Consider the following 18,210-nt stretch of genomic DNA (forward strand, 5'->3'; position numbering starts at 1 on the left):
GGCCAGCTCCTCTGCCAGTTCTCTCAGTACCCTTGGGTGGATCCCATCTGGCCCCATCGACTTGTGCACATCTAAGTGCCGTAGCAGGTCACCAACCAGTTCTTCATGGATAATGAGGGCCACATCCTGCTCCCCATCCCCTTCCACCAGCTCAGGGTACTGAGTATCCAGAGAACATCCGGTATTGCTGCTAAAGACTGAGGCAAAGAAGGCATTGAGCACCTCCGCCTTTTCCTCATCTCTTGTAACTAAGTTTCCCCCCGCATCCAGTAAAGGATGGAGATTCTCCTTAGTCCTCCTTTTTGTGTTGATGTATTTATAGAAACGTTTTTTGTTATCTTTAACGGCAGTAGCCAGATTGAGCTCCAGATGAGCTTTGGCCTTCCTAATTTTGTCCCTGCACAGCCTCGCTACTTCTTTAAAGTCCTCCTTAGTGGCCTGCCCACTTTTCCAAAGCTTATAAACCCTCTTTTTCCTCCTAAGATCAAGCCACAATTCTCTGTTGAGCCAGGCCGGTCTTCTTCCCCGCCAGCTCGTCTTTGGGCACGTGGGAACAGACCGTTCCTGCGCCATTAAGACTTCCCTCTTGAAGAGCGCCCAGCCTTCCTGGACCCCTCTGCCCTTCAGAACCGCCTCCCAAGGGACTCCACCAACCAGTGTCCTGAGCAGTTCAAAGTCAGCCCTCCGAAAGTCCAATACAGCGGTTTTACTGGTCCCCTTCCTGGCCTCGCCAAGAATAGTGAACTCCACCATTGCGTGGTCACTCTGCCCGAGACAGCTCCCGACGATCACGTCCTCCACCAGTCCTTCTCTGTTTGTGAAGAGAAGGTCTAGCGGGGCACCTCCCCTGGTAGGCTCACTAACCAGCTGCGTCAGGAAGCTATCTTCCACGCTCTCCAGAAACCTCCTAGACTGCTTTCTCAGGGCTGTGTTGTGCTTCCAGGATATGTCAGGGAAGTTGAAGCATCATACATGCTGCAATTTACCTTCAAATATACCATCAACAGTTTCAAATGCTTGATCAACATTTCCTTCTTCTAATTTTCTTTTTGGCTCAAAGAACGAATTGTGCTTTATAGCTTCCTGTAGTGGAGAAAAAGAGAAATATTTTTTTAGTGTATTTTGAAGGTTCTCAGTTCATTATAGCATTTTACTCTCAGTAAGAATATCATTCTCTTCAGAGATCTGAGTCACCAGCTACCAAAGCTAGCGAACAACTGCATTTCATTGTTTTACTGTTTTTTGTGGGGGATGAGTTTGTCTATTCAGTCACAGGAATTCTTTCCTGATGTATCCTGTTACTGATCATAGCACTTTCTGAAGGAGCTGCATTCAGTTCATTCAATCTACTCTTCCCTTTCATACATCTAGCAAGTGACCTGGAGAGCCCAGAGTAAGAATGCAATCACATCATCCAAAGAGTAATGCCATTAAGAGGAAAAGAAATCCCCAAAACTAAGTAGAAAAGTAGAATTTATTACATTTGATTTGCTTTATTTTTAATAAGATTTCCTTAAGAGTTTTTACTGTAATTAAATTTTAGTAGTTTTCCAGTCTTTAAAAAGAGACTACTTCTATTTTTATACCAGAATGACTGTTCTGTTGAACCCCACACACATTATGTAAAGAAGTCAAAGTGACTACCAGAGCTAATGCTGGTTCCCCATTAATATTTCCTTTGTTCCTTATTTCCATCCATCTCATTTAATCCAACATAAATTTAATTCCCCCCTATAACTCCCACATCACATTTCTAAGATGTTCCACATCCTTAACATCTTTTCCCACACATTCCTCCAAAATTTCCTACAACTCACCTTAGCTTTTTTGGCTTGTTAACTGATCGACAGAAAATGCTACAGATAATCAGGCTGGTTGCTCAGCCCATATATACATGCTGTTTGACCAGCTGGTAGCTACAAAAAGAATTAGAAACAACCAGGGTGCTTGCTCATTGCCTTCTTCTTACTGAGGACATGAAAAGTGTTCTTGTCTACCCTTTTGTTTGTTTATTATGAAATCTGTGGGACCTTAATACTTTGAGGCTACTGGCTATCTATCACAAGTGGCCAAAATTAGACAAATGGTTCGAAAGTTATTTATAGAGATACTGACAGACTACTTAATTGGATGTTCATGTTCACTTTGCTTAGAAAAACATTTGAAAAAGCAAGTGAGGAATGCTTCCATTACTTAAATAGATAAAACAATAAAAAAGCAAGAGAAAAGAGAAGTGATTAGTACCTCAATTGTCAAGATCACTGGTTCCAGCACTTCATACTTTATCTTCACTTTTGCAGCAGCTTGTTTGGCATGAACATCTGAATCCGCAACCACAGCACAAACAATCTGACCCACACAAATTACCTATAAAATACACATCACACATACAAAAGATAAAGAAATTTAAGAGTCAGCAGGTAAAATTCCATTACAAAGACCTGAAGTAAAACAACAGAAATTAAGAAAATAAATTAAAAAAAGATTGCTTTCTAACCTCGTTTCTTGCAAATATAATCTCTGGATCACTGGAGTAGTGAAACTCATTTGTAGCAGGTACATCATCAGCTGTTATGATATCAAACACACCCGGTCCCTTAAGGGCCTCTGAGGTATCTACAGACCTGATTGGGATGTGGGAAGATAGAAGTATAATCCATTAGTTTTACAAACTGTTGCACATAAGCAGGGAACACAATACAGAGGTATGTTTCTTGTATTGCCAGAATCTGAACATAGGTTCAGACATGTCTTTTCCTTCTACCCATTGCATGGGAAGAAATGCATGTCAAAGGGAATTAAAGACTTGTGGGTAGTTAGGGTCTGGCGGCCGGAAGATGTCGCGCTGTACGGAAAGGTGGAGCCCCTCCCTTGATGGACAGTAGCGTGTGGTCTGTGATGTAAGCAAGCGGAAGCGACATTATGGGCCTCAGCTATATAACCCCATGTGACTCGACAATAAACGCCATTTGCCATCCACCACATTGGTGTCTGTGAGCCGATGGACCGAGCGGCCTGGGGTTGGTCGCCGTGCCGTTCCTGAACCAGGTCGCCACTGCCCTCTGAAGGCAACAAAGACTCTAGCAATTTGTTCAATTTCTAGAAAATACTCTAAACATAGCAGGGAAATCATTGACCCATTAGACTGCCTGAGCTGCATCAGTTTAATAAAAGTCATTGTATAGAGTTGATGAAATACTACTGTCTCACAGAGATGAAAGGGGGATGTCAGCTCCTAGATGATACAAAAAGAACATACCTAAAACCAGCATAATATTACCTACTTAAGAATAGGCCAGGAGATATGACAGGGACTCTAGCTAGCAATGCCAGTCCTCTGTCATCATGAGTAATCCCAACCACAGCACCTGGGTACACATCTTGGTGCCTGAATGCTGGGTAGACAATGCAGATATGTGCATTCTGGTACCTTAATGTTAAACAAACTGTGTGTATATCAGTATGAAAGCATAACTGAAAACAATTTTCTTTCAAAATATGTTTGTCTTTCCATCTCCTTCAAGTACTTACCTGAGCCTTGCTACCTTGTTGCTGCAACATTGCAATGTTACTTCTTACATTTTGAACAATTATTTTTTTTGTAACAGAGTTGAGATTTTAAAGCTATGTTGTTGAAGCTGAGTTGAGGTGTCTCTTCATACTGTATAGCTCAGCTCTATGTAGAGGCTCCTAGGTTAGCTCTAAGTAAGCTGGCTCATTTACCAAAAATAGCTCAACAATATTAGGACAATAACATGGAAAAATACATAAATCCAATCAGAGCCTTCTACTGAAATAACAGTATTGCTTCTGGGACCTGAGCCAGTGTGGGAATCTTATGTTCTGTTTTGCATATACATAATTGAACTCCATTAGTCTGCTCTAAAAATCCCAGACACTATTTCGTTAGTAACTTTCTTCAGATACACTTTGAATACTTACATAATCTTAGCATGAGCTCTGGAACTAGTGACTACAGCCAGGAAGAGCTCCCCATCCACAGAAGGAAGGTCATCAATGTAAACTGCTTCACCAGTTGCATGCTTAATTCCAGACTGGTGCATTATAGGCCGTCCCACAGGATCCTGGGGAGACTGACTCTGATCTACATCCTGTGCCATCAAAAACAACACTCCAAACAGTTAAGAAAAATATAAAATTGACATACTATTCTTATATTAATTAAAAAATCAGATGAAGGAAAGCTATTCATATTATCCTATTCTGGTTCAATATTGAAAACAGGTGAAGGACTCAACTGATGCTCCTGAGCTTTTTTTTTTTTTTTTTTTTTAAATTGCTTCTCCAAGCAATTCCAAGAACATTACACAGGTTTGTCTACTTGTATTTTTTCCTTAATCATTTACAACAAAGTGACATAAACGTCAGTCTTTTTTTTTTTTTTTTTAATTATTGATTGGTGTCATGAGGCTCTGAAAATTTTCTGAATTACTCTCACAAGTTTCTGTTCTGTGTTTTACCAGCATGTGGTGTTGCAGTTTGAGCTATTTGCAGTAGTTCATAGAATTTGTCTTCCTCATTGAAAGGCTGCAATTAATCAATGTAAATCAGTGAGACAATGTTTCCTCTCACACTTATTTCCTTGCAACTGTGTATGAATTTCATGCTTTATTAACCTTATTTTGCTAGGTCTTTCCTTAAAGTTAATTTACTGTTGCCAGACAATTCTGCCATGCCAACTAATTGTTGTCCACTCCCAAAACAGTTTTTCAGTTTCTGTCAGTGATCTTGCTAGCTTTTTCGTTTTTCTGCATTTACAACTAGTGATTTACTCTGATCTCAAAATCTATTTTCTCCTATGGGTTCCAGCACTCAAACGTTCCTGCTACACATTCAATACCTCCTGCACTTTCTGACATGTTCTCTGCTATTAGTCCAAAGCCAAGAAGAGACATTTTTCACTTGATGACTAAGGTTCCTCAAATGGCTGTCTCAGCAAAATCATCCCAACTTTATCCCATACTTATCTTTCAGGATATGCTTTTTTCCACCCCCCCCATCTTCTTTTTCCCTCTAATTTTAAAAGTGTAATAAGGTTCAGATGAAGAAGTCCAGGCAGAAGACAAACACTTACACAAATTAGGTAAAAATTTAAAGTGACAAAACAGATTTCCTGGGTTTCTAAATCTTTTATTATTGCTCAGTGCCAGCCAATCTGAATAATAAAAAATATATCTATTTCTATTATGTCACTTTCTTGTAGCTCAGGTATAAATTGTTGAAAGCCACAGAAAACTAGTTCCCTTAGTCCTGGTCCCATTGGTAAATTTACACTGCCTTCTCTTTGAAGCTGGAGATAATAACTTGAACAAATTTAAGTATTTTAAACTAACAAGTTATTCTAAAGAATATCTAAAATCAAAACAAAAATGTTTCTGTACATTTCATTTGAATTTTCTTTAGGTTTCTAAAAACTTGAAATGTTTACTCGCATCTTCATTAATGGTATTAAAAGATCAAAACCCCTTGTAGGATTTTCCAGATCTAGTCACAAGGGCTGTGAAAAAAAAGTCAGAAAATCCAAGAGTTGTTCTTTGCTACCCTCTACTGCTGACTTCTCCTTGAAGGCTCCTGTTCAAGCCGATAGCCACCGTAAACTTCATCTTCTTTCCTAAATCTACAGTAAGAGCTCAGAGCCCTCTGAGAGCCTAAGAAAAGTATATTTCGAGAAAAGAATACTAACATATTCTTGGGATTTTCAGTCTCTTTGATCTTGGTCCAAGATTTTTCCAATCGGATTGAACACTGCCATATACCAAGTTTAAGCATGCTGACAATGGAATTTGTTTTGCATATTTACCTTCTGTGAACTGTGTAGAAGTCAGAATATCCATGTGAATCTATTTTTACTGACAAGGTTTTTCCAATTTTGATACATTTATAAACAAGGACTCAGAGCCTGTTGTCCTCAGTCCTTTGGAAAATTTACACCTGAGCTTCACTCTGTGGATCATGCTTGATGTATTTTATTATTATTTACCAAGTCTTACACACCACAGTACAATCTTAAAATAAAATCACTTGCCTGATATATTTGGATACTCTGGGGCATTTTGGTTTGGAAGTCTTGTAGGACACTCCCATATTCCATAGGTATGCCAGGATAGCGGCAAGAGTCCTGAAAAGGAAGTGAATTATTATTAAAACTCACATTTTGAATGTTACAACTAAAAAAAGCTAAGAACCAAAATCACTAAATACATGCTCTTTATACAGAAAATTCCTTCAAGACTCTCACAAGTTAGGCTCTAAAATGACAATTTGAAAAGACTGTAGAGTTTTAAGATTTCACTAAATGATATTTAAAAATACATTAAATTTGACAAATGCGTGTGTTTCAAGGAAGCAAAATAAAGCAGGGATAGTCAGAAGACCTTCCTTCTTGAGCCTGACCAAAATTGGCATAGAATCATTCCTAGTAAATTACCTAGAAATGGTAATTCAGATGAAAGTGCTTACGGTAATACAGAAAAGAAAGGCAACAGGTATGGTTTCCCTCAGAAGAACAGATGAAAACAAAAGTAAACAAATTACAGCTAGAATTTATCGGGCCAATCAGATTTTAGACTTCTTTCCCAGTCAACAATTTAAACACGGAAGAGGGTTCGTTTAACACATACAGTTACCTTTCAAAGTGTTTATATGTATTTTATTTGCTTTTTGAACTACAGAAAGATGGGGTAATATACTGACACATCGGTATTGATACACTGTTGCATTAATATTGCTCAAATTTTTACTATTATTTATTGTTATTATTAACACCCTAATGTACATGCTACCTTGGACACATAATATATTTGGGCACATAAAAGTTAAGCAGACACCTCTCCATCAGTCTCTTTGGGACTTAAGTGCTGTAGATCTGAACCCAAGAAGGACAATATTTAGCAGAATGTACATACTCAAACATTAACAGATAGCAAAACAAAACAAAAAAAAAAACTTCATTTGCTTGCAAAAAAGCAAACATGAAAAATCAATTTACCATTGTTTTCAATGACTGCAATACTTCCAGAAAAAATCTGTAGAAGAAACTGACTATCAAAGTATTTTTATATTCTACTTTCCCACCACAGGCTGAGCCTGGAAGAGCTATTTCTTTAAGGATTAATCTGGAAGCTTCATCCAGCATCTGTTCATTCCACTGTCTGTCAAAAAGAATAACACAGACACCATCAGACAAGGGCTCAAGATCATTATTTATATATATATATATATATCAATATTTATCAATGCACACACTTAAACTGTAGTAATACCTTTGTACCCTCCTGCTTACAATGAAGCTATTGATTTTAATGATGGCTTGAAATTTCAAAAACTGTGTAGATCAATGTTGCTCACAGAATTGAGGTCTCTTAAGTCAGAAGAATTAAGTCTTGTGCCAGTCTTTTCTTAAAAATGAACAATAACAACAAAAAATATTAAATTTTTAAAGCTGATTTAACACTATTATGGATTACCATTGTTCCACAGATACTGCCCTATATTTAAAGAAAAGTGAACAACAATACTGGTGCAAACTGGAGATGCTTTTAAGTAATCTGATTAATGTTCAATTGCTGTTCCACATTTTCTGAAAAGGCCTTCCTTGAAGTATCTCAAACACAGTTAATTCTCCATAATTACACAACCCTAGATATCAGAATATAAATCTGTTAGAATAAATTTAAGCACATAAAGCAGAAAAAAAAATAGTGAAATGGTTGTGTATTAATTGGTTAAAAAAAGTCTGGAAGGGATCCATTTAGATAAATGGAGCTTGAATTATTTGTAGATTTTGTGCCCTAAACCTTGGAACCTTGGAAAGATGCTGCAAAGGGGAGAAAAATGTCAGCAATGAACGTCAGAAATTATGATCTTGTAGATGAAGAGATATTGAAAATGTTAAGGTCTGACTTGTGTTCCTAAGTTTCTTAAGCACATCTGAAATTTCCATTCCTTGTATCTATCAGAGCCAAACTGAAGGACTTGGGAACACTGATGCTAGGGGATCATCAAACCTATGGGACCCAGCATCATCTCCCAATGCTTTTGTACAAGTCCACAACTATGTATACCTCATCTGCTTATTTCACAGCTCAAATCTCACATCTCTCTACATCCTTCTCACTGGAATTGCACCCATGTGCAGACTCCAAAACATAATGGTCCTAAAAAGTCATTATTTGGGCTTGACCAGACCATTTGCTTGACCATGTGTGGCATAAGCCAGGTAACTCAAATCTCCCATGTGCTTTCATGTTCCAAGGAAATACACCCAAGATCTCAACATCCCTTTATTCTGAGATGTAGAAAACACTGAGAAATTTTACCTTCCAGTAAGTGTCCAACAGGTTTGTTTTGCATGGACAGTGGTTGAGGCAGCACCTCCATAGAAAATGCTTAAATCCTTTATTTTGTCTGTACCTTCTTCAAAAAGGACTCTCATTCCAGCATTGGCTATTGGAAGAGCATTTTCTCTCCTTGGTGCTTGTCGAAATGCAGAGATATACTCTCCCTGAATAAGATCAGACAGAAGTGGATAACCTGCACACATGTAAGTATCTGAAAGCAAAATTTGCTTTTACATTACATGAAGCAAGAGAATCAAAATGAACAGCACAAATTCAACTTCCTGAGCGTTCAAGACCATACACTTCCTTCTATTGATATTTCAGTAGCTTTACCTTTCTTTGATGTTCTAGCAGTCTCTTTTTGATCTTCCATTACCTACACAGTTCAGATGACTAAATTTTCTCATGGCAGATACACAGAAGATAGGGATCTTGTGGAGGGGAGGAGAAGAATAGTGGGGCTGCATTTATAACAAGACCAAAAGCTTAGAGGCTTCAAAGTATTGCCTGACTTCAGTGCTCAGATAACATCACCCATAATTATTTTATAAAATCACATACTCATCATTGCAAACAACACCAGTTGAAGACTATTACGCAGTTCAGCAACATTTACAGAAGCACAAAGCACATGTATAATCTTATCTAATCTTAGGAAAAATCCTCAAAAGGTGGTAATGTTTTACCTGCCTGATGCCAACCATACCACATGTGGGCAGCCTGTTTGGATGAGGACTATGACAACTTGTCCAAGAACCCTTTCTGTAGTGAACTGCTAATTGTTATTGCCCTCATCATTTCAGAGTAAACTTTTGTATGAATATCACACTACATATCACTATTTACCTACTGAGTTGTATTTTTTGGCTGAAACTGGGAGATAGTATGACACTATCAGGAACAAATGTAAGGAATCCAGAAAGTGAGCAGTAACTGTGTTACTTTAAACATATGGATTATGCCCCCTTCCTGCTCTTCATTTAAGAGTCTGCAACTCTACCTAAAAGAAACCTAAATGTACTAGTAACTTACCTTCCTCGAATGGGGAATATGGACAGAGACTAAGATCTCTTCTGGCATAATGGTATTGTTACCAACTCCATCTGCAAAAATATCACTCAAGGGAATCCGCCTCTTTCTTCCTAAAAAAAAATAAATCCCATATCCAGAAACTTCTGTACAATAGTGCAACTAACATACATTGAACATTTTTTAATTGGCAAAAAACACACGCATATTTCATGAGTAAATAATTTTGGAGTTTATAAAACATCTTACGAGTCATATGCTCTATAAATATGATTTCTCTACCTTTCAAAGTAGCATAAAACCATATTCCTAATAAAAGGCACAGAGAACTATCCCCATTCTGTAATCTTCCCTTCTGATGCTATCGCAACAACAATCCCTTCCCCTGCTCCTGTCAATCTATTCCAAATCTCTGCAGCTGTTGTCATCACTACATTTTCTACTAAAGTATAAGGAGTGAGTAAGAATACTGAATGAGAGAGATGTGCTGCAAAAATGCAAAGCTATTTTTGTGTGTGTGTGTGTCTTGAGACTGAGCAGTTCCAGGTGTCCAGAGGGAATAAATGCCTTTTCCTTTCTCTTTTTGTAGATTATTCTAAAAGTGGCTATGTTTATCATTCTATGATATGTAAGATTAAAAGGTGGAATTTTCAAAAGGGAAGAGAACAAAATTACATCAGGAAGCAAAATCTATAAGAGCTCTTTGAACACTTAAACATCTATGCTACATAAGTTATGCCAATACCACTACACAGTTAAGCTAGCAAGCCTTCCTAGTGGAAATCCAATATATATTTTAACATATAAAATTGATTATATTAATTAAACAAGCTCCATTGGCTCAAGAAATTTTGTCAGTAAGACTGCAACTATACCAGCAAAGCAACTGTTAAGTAGAATTATGATCCTGCAAAAACACAAAGGTATAAAATACACATTGTGCAGATGGAAATCCACACTGATCCACCATGTGCATTTATCAGATGAAATCAAGGTATGTGTATTTATGTATATATACGTTTACTAATCTTCCATGTCCTTTGTATTTTGCACATGCTACCTATGGTGTCCATTGTATTTTTAAATATTTGTAATTACTAGACAATACATGTCTTATAGTAGCCCTGATCTATCCCAAAACTTTGTACAAACAGATAATAATCTGTGTCATTTTTAATTTTTAAGAAGTTCATAGACTAAAATATTCCTCTCACATTCAGTGAGCCTGATACTGTAAGACTGTTTGCTTTAGAGGAAGATTACTTTCTATAATGTTTTCATGTTATATGTGATGATGACACTGTATTCTATTCATCCTAGAATACCACTTAGCATTAAAATTGCATTCCTAAAAAACATAACCAGTGTAACAGCAAAACTTTAGTACAGGAATTTTATTTTGCTGAAGTGCAAATCTGAAAAGTAACACTTAAAAATAGCAACACTGGCATTTCTGGTGTTTTGCATTTGCAATTGCACCCAGAATAAACTTGGTTTATATACATTGCCCAATCCCACCTGTAAGCCTGCCGGAATCTGGGAAAATGCTTTTTCCTTTACACTATGATTTAAGAGAAATACTAAGAAAAAACAGCATCTCTGTAACCTCCTTTTCTTAAACAATCCACATTTCCTATGTTTCAATGACCACTTTTTGCTAAGGAAACATGTTAAAAACCTATGAAAATGCCTGAAATCCTCTCCCAGCAGTAAAATTCTTCCATGCTAACAGAAAGAGGTATCAGCCAGTGATTCTATTCATCATTCAAATAAATAGGCATGTCACTGGAATTGTTGGGTGAGGAGATGCAAATGTGTATACACTGACTTTTCAGAATGACATTCTGACAGGTATTTCTGTTCTTCAATGGCAAACTATGCAGGAAGAAATAATGGAAATCATAAATAATATTTTTTTGTGTATCTATTTCATGAAATCCTGGCTCAGAAGCAAATGCATAAATAACACGTATTTCATGGTGCTGAGCAAAATATTACATGGTCTGAAATGGTAACATATGCTCTCTGGATCGAGGGCAAAAATAGGTCTTAGAATCATAGAATCAAAAAAAGGACATAAGACATCTGGAAAGGAGAACAGCATACAGTTTCAAGCCACCAGACAGCTGAGTCTACCAATATTTCATCACTCTTCAAATTGGTAAAGTAGTACACAAGGAATGAAGCTATTTGAGGGGAGTATAGAGTGATGGAATGAAAATGAGGAAATACGCATGGAAAAAAGTGCTGGACTAGTGGTTCCTCTATTTACTGGAAGTACATGTGAGGAACAAGAAACTACAGTTCCTGTCAGGGCCAGAGGGTAATTTAAAAACCAGGGACAAGTATCAGTTAAAGAGAAAACTACCTACCAGAAGGATGGGGAAGTTGTATACAGATAACTCAGATTACCAGGTTTTATAAATGCTTTTGGCAATTCACTGCCCACAGAAGTACATACAATCTGGATGGTCTGAATGCTTACTTTGACATGAGAATCTTTGACATATTCTTACTTCGACATGATCTTCTATGTGAGTGGGAAAAGGGTTCCTTAACAAGCACTCACCAGTCACCCCTGCACCTCATACAGTAGCATCCTGCATCTCTGACACTAGTACAGAGACAAGATATCTCCACTTACCTCTTGAAGCCAGATTAAGCATACAGTTGCTAGCTGCCAGAATAGGATTCAAGTCTGAGGTTGATTTTCGACTTACAATGTTTCCACCTAAAGACTTGGGAAAAAAAATAAAATCTTACCTCTCTTCATTGCCTTCATATTTTCATGTTCTGTCATTATAAATAAGATTATACACACATTTATGCATATTTAGAGCTCGAAAAGATGCACTCATAGAAAATTAACAACTAAAGACAATTAAAAAGGCAAGTTGTACTTGTGTTCAGAAGCAATTAACAAAGCTTTGTTCAACATGCAATTGGCAGTTTAAGTAACAGACAACATACAGCAACGTTTCTTATCTGTTCTCCACCCAGTGTTCTTAATTGCTTCAAGACAGCATAGAAAATCTTTGTCTTCTCCTCAGGTAACTTTGAGATTGCATTTCTCAAGATGTCTTTAACTAGAGACAGGCTGCAGGCAGCTCCTAGAGTTAATCCTGTTACCAAAATATTATGAAAGTGTAATGTGAGTATTGCTTTATTGTCTGAGTTTTAAACTATGTTCAGATTGTAGAGCTAGGACTGTTCATGTGCAATACAGGTAGGCATAAAGTGAAGGGACTTTGCATATTTAAGGAACTGTGACTTTTCAATTCAGGAGACCGAGGGTAAAGTTTCATGAAATTATGAAGTTGAGCTAATGGCTCAACATGTGTACAAAAAGGGAACTCAGTTCTCTGCTTCCAGCTGCTTTACTTGCATCAAGTTTGTTGAAATGTTTGTGTGAAGTTTCACCTGAAGTTGAGGCAGCTTCAATGGGCTCTTCCTATTTTAACCACTATTTACATTCTAGTTATTCTTCTAATGTAGCATTTGCAACAAGGTAAGTAATGCTAACACTGAATATGGTATTTTTCCCCCACTAGAAAGATCAGTGATAAATTTTTATATTAAGACTATACTTTAAAAATTTTCAATACTATAAAATGGTAAAAAGTGCCTCTTAATTCAAAATTATTAATGGGTTTCATTTATGTAATGTGTGAATTTTTTGAATGGAAACTGGAATTCAATTAAAAATATAACTCAAAATATAAATATTTTCCACTGGATTTTATTAAGTAAAACTATATTAAAATTTATGTACTTAAAGAAAAAAATAATCAAAACATGCTCTGCATTGAAATCTAATTAAAGAGAGGAAATACTCTTCCTGGTTGGCAAACTAAACCGAATCTCTCTCATGTTAGAATGAGTAAGCCTTACACTCCAATGACTAGATATTATTTATAGAATAAAAGAAACAGTAAACATTCTCCATGCTTCTTGTAAATTACCAACCACTTTTCAGCTAAGAATGAATTAATTGGCGGCCGGAACTGGCTGATTGAAGCAAACTGAAAAAGATGTTCTAGATGCAATGACAGTAATGTCAAATACAGTTTCCCACTTCAAAAATGTGGCTTCAGGCATGTAGTAAGTATACTTCATCAGATACAGGCCCTGATTTTCCTTAAAACTTATGCAATAAATATGCACGATGTAATTTATATTTAATTAAGTTATGCTATTATAGGAAGTTTAAATGTATTTTTAGTTGCTATTTGAAAAATAAATAGAACTAATTTTAAAGCTAAAACCTAGTTTACCTTCAATATTAAAAATATCACTGTGCTGATCTCAAACATACAAATTGAGGTACAAGGGTATTAATTTGGAATAATTAATGCTGTTATTTTTGAGAGCAAGATTATTTAGTGTGAATTAGCTATCATAGTTGAATCACAGACTTTTTTTTTTTTTTTAATGTGGACAATTGTACAAAGTTGTTAACACACTGTGGTTCTCTATGCTATGCAACATAACATGGTATAAAACTGTGCCATGTGCTGGGACAGTGGCTACAGACAGCCATCTTGATCCAGGAAATAGCCAAGCATGCTTAGGCATGACTGGAGAGCCAAGATCATTGTACAGCACTTCACACCTTCAGCATGATGGAATGGAGTAGCATCCCCTACTGCAGAGGAATCTCCCATGTCTGAAACAAAGAGAGGTCTACTAACCATCATCCGTGCACTTCACCACATTCAGATCCGGGATTCTTGCTGGAGAAAAAACAATTGGATGGAACATGCCTCCGAATTTCATCTGAGGTCCTACCAAATGGGAAGGCACAGACATAAATGTATATTCCATAACTGAAGGTCCAACACAGAGGAGCCTAAGCTTACAGATGAAAACATAATGAATGACAAACATAGTCCCACTCCTCTCATGGAGGCTGAAACAATGTCAACAGAAGACATTCAGATCATACATACCCACAATGGTGTTCCCAACAATCAAAGGTGCTTTGGGGTGGGCAGCTTTCAGATCTAGTAATTCATCTAAATATACAGGAGAAATCCATGTCATTCGTTCCCCATGAAAAAACAGAGTTCTTTTTGGTTGATTTTCAGCCATTCTCTGATGGAGAAATATAGCAGATTTGCATATTTAGACACAGAGACAGGTGGCAGGGTCTAACAGACATGACATTAGACTGGAAGTAAAAAGAAGTTCTTAAAATATGGTAATTCTACTTAAGCCTTCAAAATGCACAGAAGGGGGACTGTTAGGCTGGTCCTTTGCACATTGGTGATTTTTTCAAATTTTGACTGAGTCCAATGGACCAGATTGATGATAAATATAATAAATAGCCCACAAATAAACAAAAGTACAAATAGATTCTGCAATTGCTGAAATTAATTTAAAAAATAATTAAAAATACTTAGGGAGGTGTTTGCATCCTTTGTTTGGAGGTTACCAGTGACAACAGCAGCCACATTCCTTTATGTAAACACATGGATGTGTCTGGACGTTCTACCACTGTTTACTGATCAGTTGGAAAAACCTTGTGAACTGGTGTGGGTACAAATACATAGGCAGGAACACCTATCTCACAGTTCTCAACATTTCTCTGTAAGCAGACAGCTAGCTATAGAGAATTTGTCTTTGAATTTATACCTTGACAATACTGCAAAGGAAGCAGCTTTTAGTTTTTCTAGGGCATATACTGCTCTCAATAATCAAGGATTACTGACAATTTATATTCCAGTGTCCTTATTTTAGCTGCTCATATCTTTGCCCCACTTGAATCAGTAGAGCTAAACACTCCCCAGACTGGCTAGCCATTTAAGGCTGACTATTGATAGACAAGACCACTATTAAGCCACAAAATGGGGAAAATGTACTACTTTGGCAATGTTAGATAAAAAGTATTTGCCAGTTTACTAGGAAGCATTTGTACATACTGAACACTCCCTTTAGGTTACTTTGTCTTCTCCTCCTAATGCTTAATTCTGCAGCTTCCCAATATGATTTTTTTGTATGTGATTATTCAATGAGATCACTGGGGAAAAAAATAACTTTTTAAAATTAAACCAGAATCATATGACAATTTTTTTTTCTGATGAATCACTGCTAAGCAGGATGTTAGAATGAGTCCTGAACTATGGACTACTAAGAAGAAAAAGACAGAACTAAAGAGTAGTCTGTAAGTAGCAAAAATTACCATTAGTTCTGGAGGAAATATAAGCTCCTGAGTGGGATCTAAGGGCTGGAATTCATCTGGTGAATATAATCTGGTGGAAATCTTAAAAAGAAAGGAAACAAGCAAAGACAGTATCTATTTTTTTCTCTCATTCTTATTTCTACACAAAACAAAACCAAAAAAACCTGTAATGGCCCCAATGAAGCCAGTAGAAAATTGGCAATTCCATTACCTTTTGCATTTTGTGCTAAATTACAATGCTTCATTTGAAGCTGCTGGTGAAGGAAGTAGTCATAACAGTTTTTCAAAGTTTACTCATAACATAAATGTGTGTATTAGCAAGTATAGAGGCAAATAACTGAAAGACTAACTACAGGCTTCCTGGTGTCCTACTGCAAGAAAGTAGCTGGTTTCATGCCAACCTACAGAACCCAAAAGGCAGAGAAGTAGATCAGATATTATTGAAAGAAAACAGAGAACGAAGTCAAACATACATGAATAAAAGGTTTCTTATAACACTAGAATCTTGACTTATTTTTAGGAACGTAGCAGTTTATTGGATTCAAGCCAACAGTTAGATTCTGAAGAGATCAGTGGTTACATTCAGATTATCACTTGTTGTTGGTTTTAGACAGTTCAACATATGCCCTGATTTTTTGCATAATGCAAAATAAACAAACAAACAAACAAACAAAAAAACAACAAAAAAAGACGATTGCTACATCATCTCCTTCTCATAAAAGAATACACTTGGAAGCCTTGATTTTTAAAAATATTTCCAAATTTCTTGTGAGGAATAATAAAATATCTGATTTTATATATAACAACTGTAATATTATGAAAGGTGAGTAAGGTGGAAGGTATAAACTGATTATGCCTATACCTTGAATAGTTACAATAAATACACAATGCAAGACTCTTTTCTGTAGGTTCTAAAACCAACTAGTACAGTTAAAATACTTAAAATCCTACCTTCTCTTCCTTGTCAAACAAATCCTCTTCATGATCCAAGCAACACTTACAACTTGCTTTACTTTGACAACAAACACATTCCTAAAATAGGAACATTCTATCAGTAAAATAGTGCCCAGGCTGGCAATAAGTTAAAGACAGCTTGAGCCATTAAGAGTCTCTCCTTACATTTCAATGAAGTTCTGGATAACATTTAATAATTAACTGCATCGGAAGGATTTGTGTGTAAAAGAAACAATATCCAAAAATATCTTAAAATCTTGTGATATTCAAGTCCTTAATATAAAATATTTCATGTTATATGAAATTTGGTGGACCTTGTGAGAACACACGTTCAACATTATTTCTTTTATCCACAGTTCAGTCTCCCATTTCTTTCATTGAAGGTCTCTGACATGTTATTTATGCCAGTATCGATCCATGATAAAACACATGTAGTTACTTTGGAGTACTCTACATAATTCATGCCAGACACCAAGTTCCCATGTTCCCTTTTTTTTTTTTTTTTTTTTTAAACAAACAGGCTAGGCCACTAGACACCTTATTAATCATTTTCCTATTCATATTTTCAACATATTTATCATTTCCTGGGTCTGCTCAGCCTGGAGAAAAGAAGACTGAGAGGGGATCTCATCAACGTGTATAAATACCTGAGGTGTGGGAGACAGAGGGATTCGGCCAACCTCTCTTCAGTGGTTTGTGGGGACAAGACAAGGAGTAATGGTCACAAAATAGAGCACAGGAAGTTCTGCACCAACATGGGAAAGAATTTCTTCACGGTGAGGGTGACAGAGCACTAGGATAGGCTGCCCAGGAGGTTGTGGAGTCTCCTTCTCTGGAGATATTTAAGGCCAGTCTGGATGCCCAACTGGGCAGCCTGCTCCAAGGAACCTGCTTTGGCAGGGAGGTTGGACTTGATGATCTTTCGAGGTCCCTTCCAACCCTTTCAATTCTGTGATTCAGTGATCATCAGGGAGTAGTATGAGCACGAGATAGAAAGGTGGAGCAACTCCCTGCAAAGCCTGAAGGAAAGGCACCAGGGTGAGACACCCCAAACAGTGGTGGACCCCCTGTCCTGCCAAGCAGAGGGAGAGGACCCAGGAGATGAGGAGGAATGGAGACAGGTCCCTGCTCAACGTCACAGGCAACCCCCCTACCGGCTCAGCCTTCCCTGGTGCCCTTACACAACAGGTTTCAGGCCCTGGAGCTTGAGATACTGGTGTGTGAGGATGAGTTTAACAGTCTACCCAGAAGGATGCCTAAGGCAAGGAAGTCAACTCCATGCCTCAGGACTGCCTCCACTAAGAAAGAAAGGTGATCGTTGTAGGTGACTGCCTTCTCAGGGGAACAGAGGGTCTTTTTGGTTCTCTTTAATGCCTTTATCGATGATCTGGATGAGGGGATCGAGTGCACCCTCAGTAAGTTTGCAGACGACACCAAGTTAGGTGCGTGTGTCGATCCGCTCAAGGGTACGAAGGCTCTGCAGGAGGATCTGAATAGGCTGGACCTATGGACTGAGGTCAACTGTACGAAGTTCAACAAGGCCAAGTGCCAGGTCCTGCACCTGGGGCACAATAACCCCAAGCAGTGCTATAGGCTGGTATATGAGTGGTTAGAAAGCTGCCGGGCAGAGAGGGACCTGGGAGTATTGGTGGATAGTCAGCTGAATATGAGCCAGCAGTGTGCTCA

The 18,210-nt window shown here is 37.5% G+C and overlaps 1 protein-coding gene across 4 annotated transcripts in view; it reads right to left on the bottom strand.

Annotated features, from left to right (window-relative positions):
- Nucleotides 1–18,210, bottom strand: part of AOX1 (aldehyde oxidase 1) — a 47,219-nt gene that overhangs the window by 20,034 nt on the left and 8,975 nt on the right. For all 4 annotated transcript variants that reach the window (XM_082763290.1, XM_082763291.1, XM_082763293.1 and 1 more), the window contains exons 7-20: nucleotides 16,522–16,602; nucleotides 15,571–15,651; nucleotides 14,339–14,483; nucleotides 14,081–14,173; nucleotides 12,360–12,511; nucleotides 12,034–12,127; nucleotides 9,393–9,502; nucleotides 8,340–8,524; nucleotides 7,010–7,172; nucleotides 6,047–6,139; nucleotides 3,943–4,112; nucleotides 2,498–2,624; nucleotides 2,245–2,367; nucleotides 987–1,083 (exon numbers count right to left, since the gene is read on the bottom strand). In XM_082763290.1, the coding sequence (XP_082619416.1) occupies nucleotides 987–1,083; nucleotides 2,245–2,367; nucleotides 2,498–2,624; nucleotides 3,943–4,112; nucleotides 6,047–6,139; nucleotides 7,010–7,172; nucleotides 8,340–8,524; nucleotides 9,393–9,502; nucleotides 12,034–12,127; nucleotides 12,360–12,511; nucleotides 14,081–14,173; nucleotides 14,339–14,483; nucleotides 15,571–15,651; nucleotides 16,522–16,602 (1,714 nt within the window). The remainder of the gene's footprint in view (nucleotides 1–986; nucleotides 1,084–2,244; nucleotides 2,368–2,497; nucleotides 2,625–3,942; nucleotides 4,113–6,046; nucleotides 6,140–7,009; nucleotides 7,173–8,339; nucleotides 8,525–9,392; nucleotides 9,503–12,033; nucleotides 12,128–12,359; nucleotides 12,512–14,080; nucleotides 14,174–14,338; nucleotides 14,484–15,570; nucleotides 15,652–16,521; nucleotides 16,603–18,210) is intronic.

Source organism: Aythya marila (assembly GCF_965140915.1).
Source record: "Aythya marila genome assembly, chromosome: 6".
Classification (NCBI taxonomy): Eukaryota; Metazoa; Chordata; class Aves; order Anseriformes; family Anatidae; genus Aythya; species Aythya marila.